Here is a 17,711-nt window from a genome sequence, read left to right on the forward strand (position 1 = left end):
TTGAAAACTCGACACCCACCGTTCCTCTCGTCCCGCAACTGCTGCCCTTCACCTTCATGACAGCCTTCCATTCCTTCAACGGGGTCGTTCTCCGTCCTTGCAGAACTCACTCATGACATCCCCTCTCTTCCCGACGCAGGAAACGCCCCGAACTGCAGCGCGACGATCTTCGTCCTTGGTTTCCAACCGGCCCCCCTTCGGGCGACGCGACGTTCCAATGGCAGCAGGGACTTCCGTCGGGACGGACTGCGGGGCACAGACCATTTCCGACGGCCAACAGTCCGGGGCGATGCTCAATCTTTTGGAGGACCCTGATCCCGGACTGTGTGCTACATGTCCAATAAGGGCTTTTGCAGACTTGTGAAAGCAAAACCTTTCACAGGGAGATGGGCTAATCCAATCTGCAGTCTTCCAGCTTCCTGTGAAATAGTTCAGGCAAGAAAAGGGAAGCAAACACACTGAGAGTTGTTCAACCTGCTGCATCCTTGCATGGACAAGGGAGTGGCTGATTAATGAGATATTCCTCATCACCACACCAGCACCTCTTCATAACCATTGCTGGAACTACTCAGGAGGTCTTCCAGCACCTGCGGATAAAGGAAACTCTGACTGGTGGGTGAGAAGACGTCCTATCTGTCATCATGCCCAAGGTGGCTGAGCTCAAAATTTGAGTTACGTCCCCTAGTTCTTGACTCTCCTTGGAGAGGATTTATTTCTATTTACTCCAGCAACTTGCTTAACTATCTCAAATATTGTAATTAGGTCACTTTATTATCTAAGAATGCCACTGGTTCTAATAATCGAGATATAAACAAGAAAGTCTGCAGATTTTGGGGTCGATTGCAATACACACACGTGCTGGAGAAACTCAACAGATCGTATATTCATGGGATGCAAAGAACAACCAACTCCAGGTATTCAATGTGTGATCACCCAGACTCCTGTCCACAGCCTCGTGTACTTGGCTACTTGCCTCCTCCGCCATCTTGTGCCACGTGGTTTCCAGCAACATTTCCAGGGCTCCCAGTTTGGCTTCCACAGGATCTCGGGTACCAATGCTGCATTGACTCTCTTTACTTCGCTCACCAAATTCTACAGACCACTCTCACCTCCATGCACAAATGTTCTTGCTACAGCAGCTCCGGACCTTACTCGCCACGTCCATACCTGATGAAGGGCTCAGATCTGAAATATTGGTTATCTTTTACAACACATGGATGCTGTGTGACTCAACCCTCAACCTGGCGTGCAGTTCCTCATCCTTCAGACCTGAAACTTACACTGCGCCGTGACAAAGTGCCGTAATGTTACATTTATTGTTGTATTTTTTAACTGTTTATACATTTATTGTTGTATTTTTAACTGTTTATTTTTTTAACTGTTTATTACAATTGTGCTACTTTACAGTGTAGACAGGGCATAGATTTAAGGCATTTTCAATACGGACCAGGGGGAACACAGTAGCGATAGTCAGTTAACAGCCTACATAGTGATTAATCAATGTACATTTCGCACACAGGGAGAGACTCACAGGCAAGCTGCAAAACACAATTAAATCACGAGAAACAATACCCCCCCCCCCCCCCAGTTTGGTCTCTTTTCATCACCCCGTGAAGGGGAGCACCAGTTACCAACAACGTGAGCTGCTTGGCACCTCAATATCAGACTCCAGACAGCCTTCGGAGATCGGTGGCCCTAGGGTTCGGGGCTGAAGAGGACATCAGATACTAGCCACAATTCAACGGAACCGCCTGACTACTGCTACTCGTTCGCTGCTGAAGGCAGCGTTTCTCACAGACTGCTACTTGTTGCTGCTGAAGGCAGCGTCTCTCACAGACTTCGTCAGGACAATGCTTACAAAAGTCGGGTGGTTAAAAGACACTGCTTCAATGTTTCAACGTGAATCTGCCCATGTTCAGACGTGGCAACTTCGGACTGATGTGGGATGGACTAGACTCTTTACTGAGAACTGAAGCCTGATACTCGCAACCCTAATAAGCAGCTGGACTCGCTACTCTGACCTTCATGGTGCTCCCCTACCTAAAGACTTTACACAGATATTACAATTCGGTTATTGACCAGCTGGGTAAAACAACACCTTACACTTTACAGCATCAGTAATACTGATCTAAAAGAAAAGTGAGGATGGGGTGGGGGGGGGGGGGGAATCAGTCACACTAACACCAGTAACCAAAGATCAGTAACACTGATCATGGTGAAAGATCAGTATTACTGATCTAAAAGAAAAGTGAGGATTGTGAGAGATGGGAAAATTGATCTAAAATTTTGAACATGGAAGAAACTAAAATTCATCAGTTAATGGCTGTAACCAGTACAAACAGGATGAGCTTGGGGGTTAGGATGCAGGAAAGCAGAGTCAGCACGATTAACATAAGAATCTTCTTTGTGACAAGAGCCACCATAAGACTAAGATAAGGAGTGATAAGGTACAATAGAATGTAGGAAGTTGAGGTAGTCTGGATCAGATAAGGGTCTCCTAGCCCTAGATAGAAGTACCAAGTCCTACATATCTAATTAGCTAACCTTACACAGATTTATACATATTAAATTAGCCAACCCTAGATAGGATGAGTCAACTCTGCATACCAAGAGACTGTAGCCCCGAGAATCAGGAAGGTGTGAATAAGGACAATGACATGATGGGACACCCACAGGATACCCCCTGGTCCTCCAAGTGTACTGAAACTGCACGTAGGCAGGGAGGATTGCCTATGCCAAACCCATCCAGGGGGCAGAAGAATGTAAGGGGGAGGGCACTTTGATACTGAAATTGACTGTATAAAAGTTGGGTGAGCCCCAGTATGTGTGTGTATTCCCAAGGTAAGGGGAAGCACCCAACTTTGCATTGTTGTTGTAATAAATGTTCTTTGTTCTCAATTTTTGTCTCAAGCTATTTCTTTAAAGGTAAATTCTGTTTCTAACAGGGGGAAACATGGTCACAGGGAGATGCAGATGCCAGAAGTCAGGATTGAACCCAGGTCGATATCAGATACCAGCCGTGCCTTCTGAATCATTACTTTACTGAATTGCTATTGGTGTGGAGTTGAAGATTAATATTGCAAGAACATTTGTTATTATTTTGGTTTTTGGCCTTTTATCGGTGGGTTTTTATGTGTGGACCTCTGAATCTCACTTCTCCCTCATTTTTCCCAGATCTGTTCAATTGCAGTGCGTTAAAAATGTGTGGCTTCACGTGATCTCCATCTCTCTCAATTAACCAATGTTTCAAAGGATTTGATTTGCTGTGATTCACCTTTTTTGGCAGAAAGTTGGATTCCTTGTGATTTTTTTTTGTGAAATCTTTTTCTCCCTTTCCACTTCTCACAGGAACCAACTCTGTTCTACTGGCAGGGAATTCCACTCACTTGTTGCTCTGAATAAGTCTTGCGTGCAGGTGCTCCCAGAGGAGTGGAATCCATGTCCGCATTTCCCTCCGGCGTAGATCCAGATTCAACAGCTGCAGTCAGAAATTTACTTTGTGCTTTTGATTTGCAGACTGGAGCATTAGTTTTACCCATCTGCTGCAATCTTGGAATAAAAAAAACTCCAGATGATGGAAATCTGAAACAAACATAAACATTAGCCCAGTTTCTCTCACAGATGAGCCTGAGCCACTGAGCAATTCCAGCATTTTCTATTTTGATATGCTGCATTCTTGGGTTTTTCCACACAAGGAGTATCAAACACACTCCAACCTCCTTGTTCAATAGGAAAGTCTGCAGACGTTGTGATGTGGTGCAATGCACAAAGGTGCTGGAGAAGCATAAGGATAACCAACGTTCTGGGCCTGAGCCCTTCATCGCAGTATGAGCAAAAAACAGGCAGGCACCTGAATAAAAAGGTGGGGGGAGGAGAGAAGAAGGAGGAAGGGGTGGTGTGGGAGCACACGCAAACAGGTTAAGAGGTGGATACAGGTGGGAGGTTAGAAGAAAAAAAAGCTGGGTACTAATAGGGGAGGGGGTAGTTGGCCGAAGGGAAGGATGGGGAGATGGATGAAAAGAGAGAGGGTCAGGGGAAGAGAAAAACTTAAGGGGAGGGTTTAACAGAAACTGGAGAAGTCGATGTTCATGTCATCTGTTTGGAGCCCTCCTTGTGACTGACCAATTTTCACCCAATGTGTTTCACAGAATAGGTTGGTGAACCCTGCAAAGATTCTTCAAGGATTCATACAACTCTTTTTATCAAGAAGGCTTGTTAACATCTTAAAACTGAAAAAGATGAAGCACATTCTGTTCTACTTGGCTATTGTTTGGAAATAGAGATCTTTGTTTCAACAGGCTGATGACCATGTTAACCCAGCAGAGCTGATGAAACTTTTGTTGATTTTGCTTTACGCAAAGTTCAGTGAACAGAACTAAGGACTCTGTTGTTCCACAATGCAACAAAGACAGATAAGAGTGAAACACAGAGGTCTGCAAATGCTGTGATTATAGTAAAAATGCTCAATAATTACTGGAAAAACTCAGTTAATCTTGTAGCGTCCATAGGAAGTAAAGATATACAGTATTACTAACATTTTGGGCCTGAGCCCTTCAAGGTATAAGCAAAACGCAGGCAATTGTCTGAATAAAGACTGGGAGAGAAAGGGGAAGAATGGGAGGGGGAGAAGTCCAGTCCAACAAACAAATGGTACTGGTTCTTCAATCAGATATTAATTGGGAACATTGCTTTCATATCACAAATGGCTGGCATTCATCTTGGGATGTGGAGGTTCCCACAGACCAGTGCTTATTAGCCATCTCTAATTGCACCAAAATGTTGCAGTCACAACATTTTGTGATTGTGATCATGTTTGATTCACTGCCTTGAACAAGTGTGCAAATCCATCTTGTTTGTGCACACTGCAGTTGGTGCTTGAGCTTGTAATTGTTACTTTGTCTGCACACTTCCCACTAGAGAGCTGTTGAATTTCTCTCTTTATAGCTGTCAGATAGGCTGTTAATAGAGTGGGGAAATGGGGCTGGTGGTTGAGAGACGGGACTGAGTAGGATTTGGAAACTTTGAAGAACAGACAAATCCTGTGAGAGATGAATATGACAAACAATTCTCAGCATTACTCTCTCCTGGTGGAATACTTGATGAAGGGCCCAGGCCCAAAGCGTTGGTGAACCTTTACCTCCTATATATTATGCGTGACCTACTGAGTTTCTCCAGCACATTTGTGAATGCACTTGACGCCAATGCCTGCAAACTTTCTGGTTTAACTTTGCCTTCCTGGGCTGTTACAACATGCAGTGTTGAGTCAGTTTTGGTGTCTCATTCTCAGGCCATCCCAGCAAGGAACAGCAGATTTCTCTCCTTCACTTTCCTTGGGGAATATGTTCCACAGAGCTATGAAAATCTCACACAGTGAACCAGAAGGGTTTTGCGTGACAACATGGTCATTGTTACTGAAACCAGAATGCCGTTTAGATTTAATTTAATCATTTGAATTTATACATTTCCAGCTGCAGTCAAACCAAGATGACCAAATCACAAGTCCACACCCCACCAACCACCACTTTATTTTTAAAAATTTTAGACATACAGCATGATCACTGGCCCTTCCAGGCCATGAGCCTGTATCGCCCAAATATCCCAATTAATCTACAACTCCCATGTTTTGAAGGGTGGGAGGAAACCAGAAAACCCAGAGGAAACCTATGCAACTGATTGTTGATACTGAACAAGGTTATAACAAATGTAATGCACTTAGTGTGGACCACATGGCCCCTCAGCTCTGCTGATTTACTGTAATGTCATAGTTGGTTTCTGAGCTGAAATCCACTTTCCTGCTTAGGGAAAGAGCCACATAGCATCTGCAATGTCAAACTCCTCCCTCTGAATCTTGTACTTCAACAAGATTACTTCTCTTCTAAACCTCAATGTGGATAGGCACACAATTAATCATGAGACAGTCCCTTCATCTCAGGAATTAATCAAGTGAAATTTCTCTCCACTGCCTTGAAATAAGTTTATGTGTAAATAAGATCAACTCTATGCTCTATCCAATGTGGTCTCCCCAAAACTCTGTATGCAAATGTGCTGGAGATACTCAGCAGGACACACAGCATCCATAGAAAGTAAAGGGTAACTAACACTTCAGGCCTGAGCCCTTTGTCAGGAATAAAAAAAAACTTTGTGTGTTTCATGTACGAGTTCACCGAGATTATTTGATGCAGAAGAAAAGTGGAGAGGACCCTGGAATCAATCAATTGAACTGTCAAGCATGTCCTGCTATTCAATATGATTATGGGCTCATCTCCTCTTCTGTGCCAGTTCAGTCCTCAATTCACTGATCTTTCAGAAACATTAGGCAGCTCCACTGATCTGGATTCCATCATCTTCCAGGATAGAGAATTCCTGAAATTCACCACCTCTGCAGAAGATGAATCAGTTTTAAATGTCCAATGCCATGATCGTGTACCTGTGTCCCCAAGATTCATTCACCAGAGACTGTCACACCCCTGAAGGATCTTCTAAGTCTCAATAAGATCAACCCTAATTCTTCTGATCTCCGATAAATGAAGATCTAATTTATTTTGCTGTTGCCCTCTTGTTCCAGGAGTTAGCCTGGTGAATCTCTGTTGTACTGCCTCCTGTGCCAGCGTTTCTTTTCTTAAATAAGAGAACCTAAATTGTGCAATTGTTCAGGCTTGGCCTCACATGTACTTTGTGCATTATGATAATACAGCCCATTTCTAAACTCCAACCCCTTGCAATATTGGCCAGCATGTCTTTTGCTTTTATTATGACTTTTTTTGCAGTCTGTGCACAAGAACAGTCTGATCTCCCTTTGCTCCACTCATCTGCAAACTTTTTCCATTCAATTGAAAATCTTCCTTTACTTTCCTCTTGCAAACTGCACGACTTCACATCTTCCCACTTTAAACCTCATTTTTCAAGATTTGTCATCTCACTCAACCTATCTGTAATTCAGTTGTGGAGTTCCTATTTCCCCTTCAAAACATCCTCTGCAAACTTTGGTGGTGTCAGCAGCAAACCATCCTCCAAGTCGTTATCAAATAATAGTATGGAGGAAGAGCAAGATATTGAGGTCCGTATCCATAGATCCCTCAAGGTTGCCATACAAGTTGGTAGGGTGGTTAAGAAGGCATATGATGTGCTGGCCATTAGTCAGGGGATTGAATTCAAGAGCCCCGAGGTAATATTGAAACTATAAAACTCTGGTTGGACCACACTGTGTGTTCAGTTCTGGTTGCCTCATTACAAAAAGGATGTAGATGCTTTTCAGAGAGGGTGCAGAAGAGATTTACCAGGAATTTGCCTGGATTGGAGAACATGTCATATGAAGCAAGGCTGAAAAAGCTAGTGCTTTTCTCTATGGAGTGACGGAATGATGAGAGGTGATTTAATAGAGGTATACATGTTTATGAGGATTTTGATAGGGTGGTCAGCCTGCATCTTTTTACTGGGGTGACAATAGCAAATACCAAAGGACAACTGTTTAAAGTGAGTGGAGGAAAGATTAGGTGAGATGTCAGAGGTTTTTTTTGTACACTGAAATGATTGCAGGGGCTGGTGGTGGAGGTTAGCACAATAGGGACATTCAAAAGATTTATTTAGGTTCATGGATATAAAGAAAATAGAGGGTTATGGGTGTGAGCTAGAGAGGGATGAGATGGTTGTAGAGTAGGTTTACATCAGTGGGCTGAAGGCCTGTACTCCGCTATAATGTTCTATAATGCAGAAACAAGGCCTGAACCCTGGGACAATCCATAACTTGCATCCTTCCAGCCCACAAAAGACCTGACCTTTATCTCTGGCTCTATATTTTCTGAATCACCAGCCTTCAATCCAATGCCGACCCCTTTCTCCCCAATACCATGGGTGGTTATTTTGTGCACCAGCTGTTCATGTGGCTTATTGTCAAACATCTACTGAAAATCCAAATATATTGCAACCACAAGTTCCTCGCTACTTGTTCCCTCACATAAACATTTAAGCAAACTTATCAAACAAGTTTTACTGTTCATCCTGGGTTTCAGCACTCCTTTTGTAACAAGGGATGTTAGGCTGCCTTTTCCCACATTTACTGTTTTCAAATCATTGAGACTTTCCCCAGATGCAGGGAATTTTGAAGGGTACTTCTGTTTCTTCTCAGACTGGGATGGCTGCCATCAGATCAAAACACCAAAGTACTTGGTCTCATCTATTTACCAAGTGAACATTTTTATTATCATTATTGTTTTACTTTCTTCTTTACCCCTATTTTTAATTTCAAGTTGAAGTTTATTGTAATCTGACTGTACATCATTTGCACTAGTACCCACACGAACACACATTTCTCACCAATATTTGATATTCAGGTCTTCCATTATGAAGAAAGATTCAAAATATTTTTTAATGTTTGTCACTTGCTTGTTCCTTTTGATAGTTTCCCTGTCTGTGATTCAATGGGGCCAACATTTACTTCCATTATTCCTTTCTTTTTCCAGACTTGAATGGGTCACAATTTATCCTTGAAAGTTTACTCTTGGCCTTTCCTTTTTACCCTGGTCATCCTTTGTCTGCAAAGTTTTGCCAATTATCACATCAACCTCAATTCTTCACAACTTTGGATTTATTTTCCCATCCTCATACCATCATTAACTTTTTCAGTCACTTTCGGACCTCCCTTTTCACCCATGATCTGTATTCCTCCAATAGTAACTATTTTACATTCTAAGGGAGGAAAGGAGTTTCCATTTAACAAGGATCAATATTGTTCAACTCTTCAAGACAGTTCCTGGAACTACGAGAAATCCCTGTTTCATCTTCAATCCCATTTTATCCAAAATATTACCAGGAGATTGGATGGCTGTGATTTTAGGAACAGCAGAGGCTCTGTGAGTCCTTCCATGTGATTGAAAGAAAGCTAGGTTAAAGGTAATCTGATCAGTTTTTCTGATCCCTATCTGGCTGCTTCGGTCTGAGGAGTACATGCCCTGCTGAATATTTCAATGCTCTTCCAATATTGTACGACGCAAAGGCACAGATATGAAAAAGGAATTTTTTTTGAACAGTATTTTATTTTCTTTGTCTCATCGCGATAATTCTCATCGAAAGAGAGTCAGCAGAGTTTGGTATTAAACACGGGATCTTCAACAAAACAAAAAAAACAGCAGCAGGGACTGCCAGAAATCGCTGGCAGCCAGGGAGGAGAGGCAACTGCCCAGCTTCAACATTCCTGCAGAACGGCTCCATGAAGACATTCAAACTGGTTAGTTAAGTACAAATTTGGCAAAACAGTTCTCCAATAAAGTTAGATATATTGAGTTAAAAATCAAAGTAGATTCATTTGGAAAAAGAAAGGATTTAAAAAAGTAAAGCATGTTTGCAACTCATGCTCTGCATTATTACCGTTCCTTGTCCAGTATGACAGCAACCACATTTCCCAACATTTGTTTACTTTTTCAAATCACTTCTTTTTGTACAACCCACAGAAAATGGTCATTATCATCTCTTTCCTCTCTCTCTCACACACACACACACACACACACACACACACGCACATGCACAGACACATGCATGCACACACACACACACACACAGATGCATGTGCAGACACACATGCATGCACACTCGGGAACTTTTTACTATACTGTATACAATTTTCTTAAACAAGTATTTTTGGTGTTCATGATCACTTAAAAGTTTGGTTTTAAAAAACGGAATTATTTCCAAAATGTTGCGACTTACAGCTCATTTTTGTTCTTAACAGAATTTTCAGCCAAAAAAAAACTTTGAAATCCCTCAGTTTAAACACATGTAACATAGGCTCTTTCACCTTGAAACTAACCAACTTGTAGTGTGATAATTAAAGAAGCAGACTCTTCAGATATTCTATGTTTTTTTACAGACCATCTTTATCCTATGTGCTTCTTGGTTAGATATATACACCCTTGCATCAGAGAATTTAAACTTGAAAATACACAACACTTGAAAATTCCACTTCTTGTAAAATAATTGTTCCATTCTCTGCTTTTTTTCTTTGGAACATCCTCCAGAGCAGGAATTCTGGCAGAAATAATTAAAAAAAGTTACTTTAAATTCTACAATTATTTACCCCAATACAATCTTACAGTTTATTTCTGTACAGGTTTGATACAATTTCCACAGTGGAGTAAGACTTCTGCAGAGTGCACACTATCACCTTAGGCATTGTCCTGTGAATAATCGCTTATGATTCAAAGCATTAAAAAAAAGTCTTAGCAGCACCTGTTAATTAACCAAGAGTGAATTCAGAAAGTTACGTCCATGTGAGCCTGGCCAGAAATATCGAGGTTTTTCCTCAACAGCTGCTGTTTTTGAACTCCCCATTCTCTGTTATTGACAGCTTGGTTGGGTTGGTGGGAGAGATCCCATTGCGAGTCTGCATGCTGTAACGTTCCTTGACTTGCGTTAGAGCATTCATCAGCCGAGAGTTGGCAGAATCCAGGGTGACGATTCGTTTCTCCTGAGAAGGAAGCAAAAAAAGTCAAAAGCTGGGAGCTGGAAACAGGTGGAATTTCTTTGACAGCAGTGTTTGAGCCAAATCATTGTCTGAAACTACCATCAGGGAAAGGATACAACACAGGGAAAAGAGGAAGAAAGCTGGAGCTCCACAAAGGCTTGAAAAAAAATCCTCTGGCCCAACTCCATCCCAACAACAGACTGATGCAATGATTCAAGTATTTTTTTTCTTCCATTGCTTAAGATTTTTTATACAAGAAGCAATGCAGCCAAGCTCCATCTAAATGCAAGTGGCTTCCTCAAATACAGAAAGTTCACGTGACACTTTTGTAACATGCTGTTTTTGCACAATTCCAAAAGACAACAAATGCAAGCAAATGCAGGGACTGTCTTCATACATTCTAAATTCTGCCACCTGCATGAAACTGCACACTTTATTTCTATGTTGGAAAACAGTATTTTCACTGCTGGGAACAGTTGGATTTGTCCAGAAGCTATGTGTTTTTGTTTTACAAGCACTGGAGAGTGGACAGCAGGGACAGTGAGATGATGCAAATTTAGAATACGGTTAGTGGTAATGAGAAGAATGAAACAAGAGTTATAAAAGACCAAAAGGAGTGCTCTCCCACAGGAGAGGTGGGAGCCTGCATGGAATTAGAGGGGAAAAATTGTTTATCGATGGATCGTCCCAGCATGTCAATGACAAATACCTCAATATTTTTTTGGGAGGTGGGGGGGGGGGGGGGGAAGAGAGGTGGTAAAAAGGCACGGTTTCAGAAAATGTATAGCAAAAAAAAAACTGGCATTCCAATACAATGATGTATTTGACAGAAAATTGACTTGTGCATAGAAACGTGAATATTCATAGTTTGTCTCTTTCGGTATTGTGCAGTTAATGTTCAAGGGGAAATGAGAGTTAATTATTTCCATCACCTGTCACAGAATAGCCATTGGGAACTGGTGCCATTCTCAAACTAAGAGCAGAACATGGTGCTTTAACCTCATGCTGGTTGAGAGCACTGAACACCAGCTTGAGTTTGAACCAACGAACATTCTGATGATAAACATTTACAACATGAAAAATATCACCAATTTTATCCTAAGGAAACTAAATTCAGGAGGAATATTGGAATTAAAAGTTGATATTTTGCTGAACACATTAGGAACTTGAATTTTTTTCCATGAAATTCAGATGTTTGCTGAATTGATGTAGTGGGTGAATATGAGTCAAAAGGGTCCTGGATTTTGGTATTCTGTTCTTGGGGAACTGATCTTATCCAAGGCCCATTTCTCATGGCTATACAGAGGGTTGACTGGAAAGAATTAGTCTCGGCATTCATGATCTCCCAAGATTGAACTGTGTGCAGCCACCTGGGTGACACATAGCTACTTGGCTGAAGAATTATCAATGCCCAATGCCCAGGAAATCTCCAGACAGAGCTATGGTTTACTGAAGGAAAACGGATCAAAGAAAAAGAAAAATTGAAGCGTTTCTCTTCAAGTCTGATGTACCACCATAGCTGTGTGGAGTGATGTAACGTTTGGTTGTTGCGATCAAACCAGAGACCTGCTTCATTCACTTTTTTATAACTCTTTTATCAAAGAGAAGATATGGTGTCGATAAATGGAGTGAGGAAACTAAACCACACAGTCAGAACATGCAATAACATGTCCACACCATGGTAGCCAGATAGGAAGGGATTGATGATGATTTCTCATCTCTGTGAACGGCTTTCCCAGAAGACAGAATCTTACTTGCCTGTAATGCTCATCCCATCCTCATAATTGACCTGCAATCAATACAGTGCACATGTCACAGGCAATAATCAGCCAACATGGCTATTTTCTGAAGAGCTTGCTGTTTTGTGATAAACCCACAATTGAGGGAAGAAAGCATTATTACACAAAAAGTAGCCAAAAGGTTGTTTCAAAGTCACAATCAATTAGTCCAACATGTAGCAGGATAGAAGAGCTTCCATGTTGACCAAGGGACGAACCAAATCTTAGCAGGACAATTGGGAAGGGGAATTCAATGGGGCAAAAAGAAATGATGGAGAGCAACTGGAAGAGATTGAGAAAAACAAAATTCAAGAATGGCAGTAAACAAGAAGAGAGAAAGGGAATAATGGGAACAAAAATGGCAAGAATGAGGAGCAGACAGATGTAGATAGTTTGAGAGGGCAAAAGAATGGTAAATGAAGTAGGAGACTGGACAGATGAGGAGAATGGGCAGATGCAGTATCACGTTGATAAAAGTGAGGTTGTCCGTTTTGATGGCAATAACAGGAAGGCAGGTTATCTGTATAATTACAAATTTGGATAAGGGGACAATCCAAGGATACCTGGGTGCTGTGATGCATCAGTTCATGAAGATTGGATTGCAGGTACAGGAGGTGGTGAAGAAAGCAAACAGCAGTTTGGCCTTTATTGTGAGATTAGAATACAGAAGAAGGGAGGTCTAACTGTGAGCCTTGGTGAGGTCACACCTTGAGTATTGTGCGCAGCTTTGGTCTCTTAATCTAAGAAAGGATATTTTTGCCATGGAGGGTGTGCAGTGAAGGTTCACCAGACTGACCCCTGGGATGGCAGTTCTGATGGATGAAGAAAGACTGGATAGACTAAGGTGATACTCAATGGAATTCAGAAGAATTTGGGGGGGGGGGAATCTCATCAATGTCTGGACTGTTAGATGCAGGTAGAATGTTCCCAATGTTGGGAAATTCTATAACCAGGGGTCAGAGTCAAATATAGAAGTCCATAATCAAGGGTCAGAGTTGAAGGAGAAGGGGAAGCCATTGAGATGAGGAGAAACTTCTTCACTCAGAGAATGTGAAACTTCCTGCCAAAGAAGGTTGCTGAGACCAGTTTGTTTGATATGTTCAAAAGGCAGTTGGATGTGGCTCTGGTGGCTGAAGGGATCGGGGGTATGGAGAGAAAGCAGGATGATCAGATGTGATTGTATGGAATGGTGGAGCAGGCTAGAAGGGCTGAATGACCTCCTGCACACTGATTCTGAGGGGGCAACCACAAGATATGGGGTTGCTCGTTTGAAACTCTGGAACTCTGCCCCAGTGGATGGCAGCAGCTGGATCCTCTGAAGCATTTAAAGTGGAGGTGGAGAAATCTTGGACAACTCAAGAAACAGAAGGGTGGGGAGAAATGGCACCTCAGAGGAATCCAGGCCACCATGGATTGCACATGATTACATTAAAGTCCTGGTGAATGACTCCTGTTCCTGAGTTTTTGCAGTCAAAGAATTGATTGGAAATCAGAGTCAAACAGAAAGATGCTTTCCAATAAAAAAAACAAGAACAACAGCCAAAAGATGCAAGCTTATCGTTTCAATGAGACATGGAACAGGAAAGTACAGGAAGAGGCCCTTTGTGCCATGATGTCTCTTCCAAAAAGGTGCCAGTTTGACTTAAAAACCTCTATTCACTGCCTGTTGATGTTGCGTGTGTACATACCTCTTGGACATTATTGTCATACCTGCTTACACCAGATACTCTGGCAGCCTGTTCCAAGCACCTATCACTCTTACACAGTCCTCCTGGCCAAGTTTGAATACACCACTGGTCACAGACCTCCTGGCCAAGTTTGAATCCAACCCTCCAAGTCACCATGTATCCCATGTGCCTTCACCTTCTGGATTAGTCTAGCAATTTAAACCTTGTTGAATGCTTTACTAAAATCTATTCAGACATTACTGATCATAACCTCCTCAAAAATCTTCTCTTCAGAAAGTCATTGTCCATGCTTTTCAAATGAGTGTAGATCGTAACCTGAAGAATCTTCACCATAATTTCTCTGCCACTAATGCAAGGTGCAGTGGCCTGAAATTTTGTTGATTATCAATGAAATCAATTTTAACAAAAAAAAAGCCAATATTGCGGTCCTGAGACCTCACCTGTGGCTAATGGGTATATGTGGACAAATCCCTAAAAAGGTCCCTGCAACTCCTCTCTGGGATAGATCCCAACAGGCCCTGGGGGCATCCACCTTGAGTCCTAACATCTCCTCTTCCTTGATTTCAACATGACCAAGAATATAAACATACCTCTCTCTGTTCTCACTAACAATACCAATGTGAGGTATTCATTCATTACCTACATACTTCCTCTAGCTCCAAGCATAAATTACTCCATCCCTTGCTACCCTTTTGGCTCACGAGTCCATACCTGGGGTGTAGATTAATTGGGTGGCACGGACTCATGGGACGAAATGGCCTGTTACCACGCTCTATGTCTAAATTAAAAATTAAAGGCTTGACCACCCCTGGTTTAGATGTTTCAAACATAATTCAACTTTCCTAGTGAAGGAACAGTGTGTCCATGTTGAGAAATGTTCTTACCTATGTTGCTGTGCATTGTTAGTTGATAGCTTGGATTCTTTCATTTACTTTATCAGTATCTCATTGAGCAGTTAATGAAACGATGGAGAGGAATTTCTCAACCTAATTTGGTTTTGTTTTACCTCTGTTTTACAGCTATTGCTTGTGTCCCTGGACTGTTATTTTTGTTCTTGCCACAGGGTGATCATGGAAGTAGTTGATGAAAATATTGATGCAATGTCACAAAGAGGTGAAATAAAAACTGGACTTTGCAAGTGATGTTGTTCTCAATAAAAATACACCAAAAAATACATAAAGACCAATTTTCCCAAATGCTAACAGAAAATCAACATGAAGTACAAGCTTAAAATCAAATGCTGATCATTCAAAAGATTCAAATGTTGCCATGAGGTGCCATCAGAACATGTTGAGAAAGTTAACAACAAAATTTTTAACTTCTCAAAGTAAAACATGGGGTTAAAATTGACACCACACATAGTATTAGACCTTCAGAGATGGCAACTACATTAAAGCACCAAGTTAGCTTCTCTCATTCCTTGGTGATCATAATATGTCCTGATTTTGTGGTTGAGCCAAAAAAAATCACAGCTTTGGAGGGGGCATTTACGTTGGTTTCACTGTGACCCTTTGAAAGGCAATTCAGCAATTCTGAGATCAAACAAGCTCACATTAACAACGGGTACAATTACAATGTATTGAGAATGTTCAAGAAGGATATAGCAAATTGGACTGCCCCAGGCTGCCAACTTGGTCAGCACAAATAAATTGGGCCAAAGGGTCTGTTGCTGCAGCAATGACAGTAGACAGCAATGACTCTACTATATATACTGTAGCAACCTGTTAACCAGGACATGACCCAGTACACATGATGGCTTGCGACTGTGTATCCTGCAGGGGCCAACGACCTTAATTCCAGATGACAACCAGCACAATGGGAAGCAACGAGCAACAGCGGGAATGCCAACCAACCTGAGGCCAGCGTTGCCGTAACGTCACTCCTTTTGTCAGCAGTGGGGAGCGAATATAAGCCAAGTTGCCAATGCAATAAACCAGTCTTCGACTTCGATTCCTTGAGTGTGTGTGTGTGTCGTTCTTTCCACACTTCGTGTAACACGCACGCTGCATTGGTGACCCCAACAGGACCAACTGCCAGTTGGATCCAAAGACTATGGACCAGGCGGCTCTTCATGTGGTTTTGTTGAAGCTGCCAACATTCTGGATGATGCAGCCACATCTGTGGTTCGAACAGGCCGAGGCTTAGTTACATCTCCAACAGATCACCACTGACGCCATAGGCTACTATTATGTGGTGAGCTCACTTGACCAGAACATGGCAGTAAGGGTCATCAATTTCCTACAGCAGCCTCCGGAGCAAGGCAAATACGAGGCCCTCAAAGAGCTATTAACTTGTACCTCAGGGTCTCACGGCGGGATCGTGCCACCTGATAGTTGAATATAGTCGGTTTGGGGGACAGGGCACCATTTGCCCTCATGGGCGAGATGCTCGCCCTTGCTGAGGGACACAAGCCTTGCTTGCTCTTTGAGCAAATTTTCCTGGAGCAACTGCCCAAGGATATCTGACTCTTGCTTGCTGATGAGGACATCAGCAACCCCAGGAAAGTCACAGCCTGGAGAGTGAAGAAGGAAAGTGTCACCTTGGTGGAGCAGATCACTAGCCGCTACACACAAACAGCAACAAGGCCACAGCAAACAGAGAGGCAAATGGACCCGTTACATTGTCCGACAACGCATTCACACATATCCTGGCGGAGTTTTCTTCGATCGTGGCACTACAGTTTTCCTTCACCGAACCGAAGCATGGGGTAAGGCATCACATTCTCACCAAGGACCCCTCGCTCCACACCAGGGCATTGCCGCATTTCTCCCCAACCCCCACCCCCTGAGAAGCTCACCCTCACCAAGGAGGAGTTTTTAAAAAATGGAAGAGCTGGGGATAATGCAGCGTTCTGACAGCCCTTGGGCATCCCCCCTGCACAAGGGCACCGAAGGCAGCAGGAGGGTAGAGGCCTTGTGGTGACTATCGCTGCCTCAATGAGGCCACCACACCTGACAGATACTCCTTGCCCACATCCCAGACTTAACCGCTAAGTTAGAAGGGGCATGGGTATTTTCAAAAGTCGACTTCATCAGGGGCTATCACCAGATCCCGGCCCATCCTGATTACATCTCTAAAACCACCACCATTACCCCTTTTGGACATTTCAAGTTCCTGAGAATGCCCTTTGGACTTAAAAATGCAGCTATGACATTCCAGAAGCGGATGCAGTGGGTCGGGATCTTACATCACGTTCATCTATCTGGATGATATTCTCATTGCCAGCTGCCATCGCACAGACTACACAGCTCATCTAAGGCAACTGTGCACCTGGGTGCAGGAATTCAGTCTAACTATAAACCCTGCTAAGTGCCAGTTTGGACTGGGTGGTGCTTTGCCAAGCCCCGTACAGTGAAGGGGCTGCAAAAATTCACTGGTATGATTAATTTTTATCACTGTTTCATACCGGCAATGGCCTGCATCATGCTCCCCCTATTCGGACTCATGGCGGGAAAAGGTAAAGACATTACCTGGGACAATAAGGCCTCAGAGGTGTTCCAGAAGGCTAAGGATGCACTGGCCAATGCCACCCTTCTGGTACACTCCAGGCCAGAGGCACCAACTGCTCTCATAGTAGACACCTCCAGCAGAGCGGGAGGAGGTGTACTGGACCAATTCATCGAAGGGCATTGGCAGTCCTTGGCCTTCTTCAGTAGGTACCTCCGGCCACCCGTACTCAAATACAGCACATTTGACTGTGAACTATTGGCGCTGTACCTGGCAGTCAGGCACTTCAGATACTTTTGGAAGGTAGATAATTCAGGGTCTTCACAGACCATAAACTGTTTA

General features: G+C 42.8%; 2 protein-coding genes across 13 annotated transcripts in view; both read right to left on the reverse strand.

Annotated features, from left to right (window-relative positions):
• Positions 1–223, reverse strand: part of LOC138763470 (torsin-1A-interacting protein 2-like) — a 32,461-nt gene extending 32,238 nt beyond the window's left edge. Inside the window, exon 1 of one of the 2 annotated variants that reach the window (XM_069937675.1) lies at positions 20–223. In XM_069937675.1, the coding sequence (XP_069793776.1) occupies positions 20–71 (52 nt within the window). In that variant the 5' untranslated portion in view covers positions 72–223. The remainder of the gene's footprint in view (positions 1–19) is intronic. The other variant, XM_069937677.1, reaches the window with a different exon arrangement.
• A 9,423-nt stretch (positions 224–9,646) lies between these two features.
• rasal2 (RAS protein activator like 2) overlaps positions 9,647–17,711 on the reverse strand; it is a 512,219-nt gene continuing 504,154 nt past the window's right edge. For all 11 annotated transcript variants that reach the window (XM_069937683.1, XM_069937680.1, XM_069937678.1 and 8 more), the window contains one exon: positions 9,647–10,459. In XM_069937683.1, coding sequence (XP_069793784.1) covers positions 10,295–10,459 — 165 coding nt within the window. In that variant the 3' untranslated portion in view covers positions 9,647–10,294. The remainder of the gene's footprint in view (positions 10,460–17,711) is intronic.

Source organism: Narcine bancroftii, chromosome 5 (assembly GCF_036971445.1).
Source record: "Narcine bancroftii isolate sNarBan1 chromosome 5, sNarBan1.hap1, whole genome shotgun sequence".
Taxonomy (NCBI): domain Eukaryota; kingdom Metazoa; phylum Chordata; class Chondrichthyes; order Torpediniformes; family Narcinidae; genus Narcine; species Narcine bancroftii.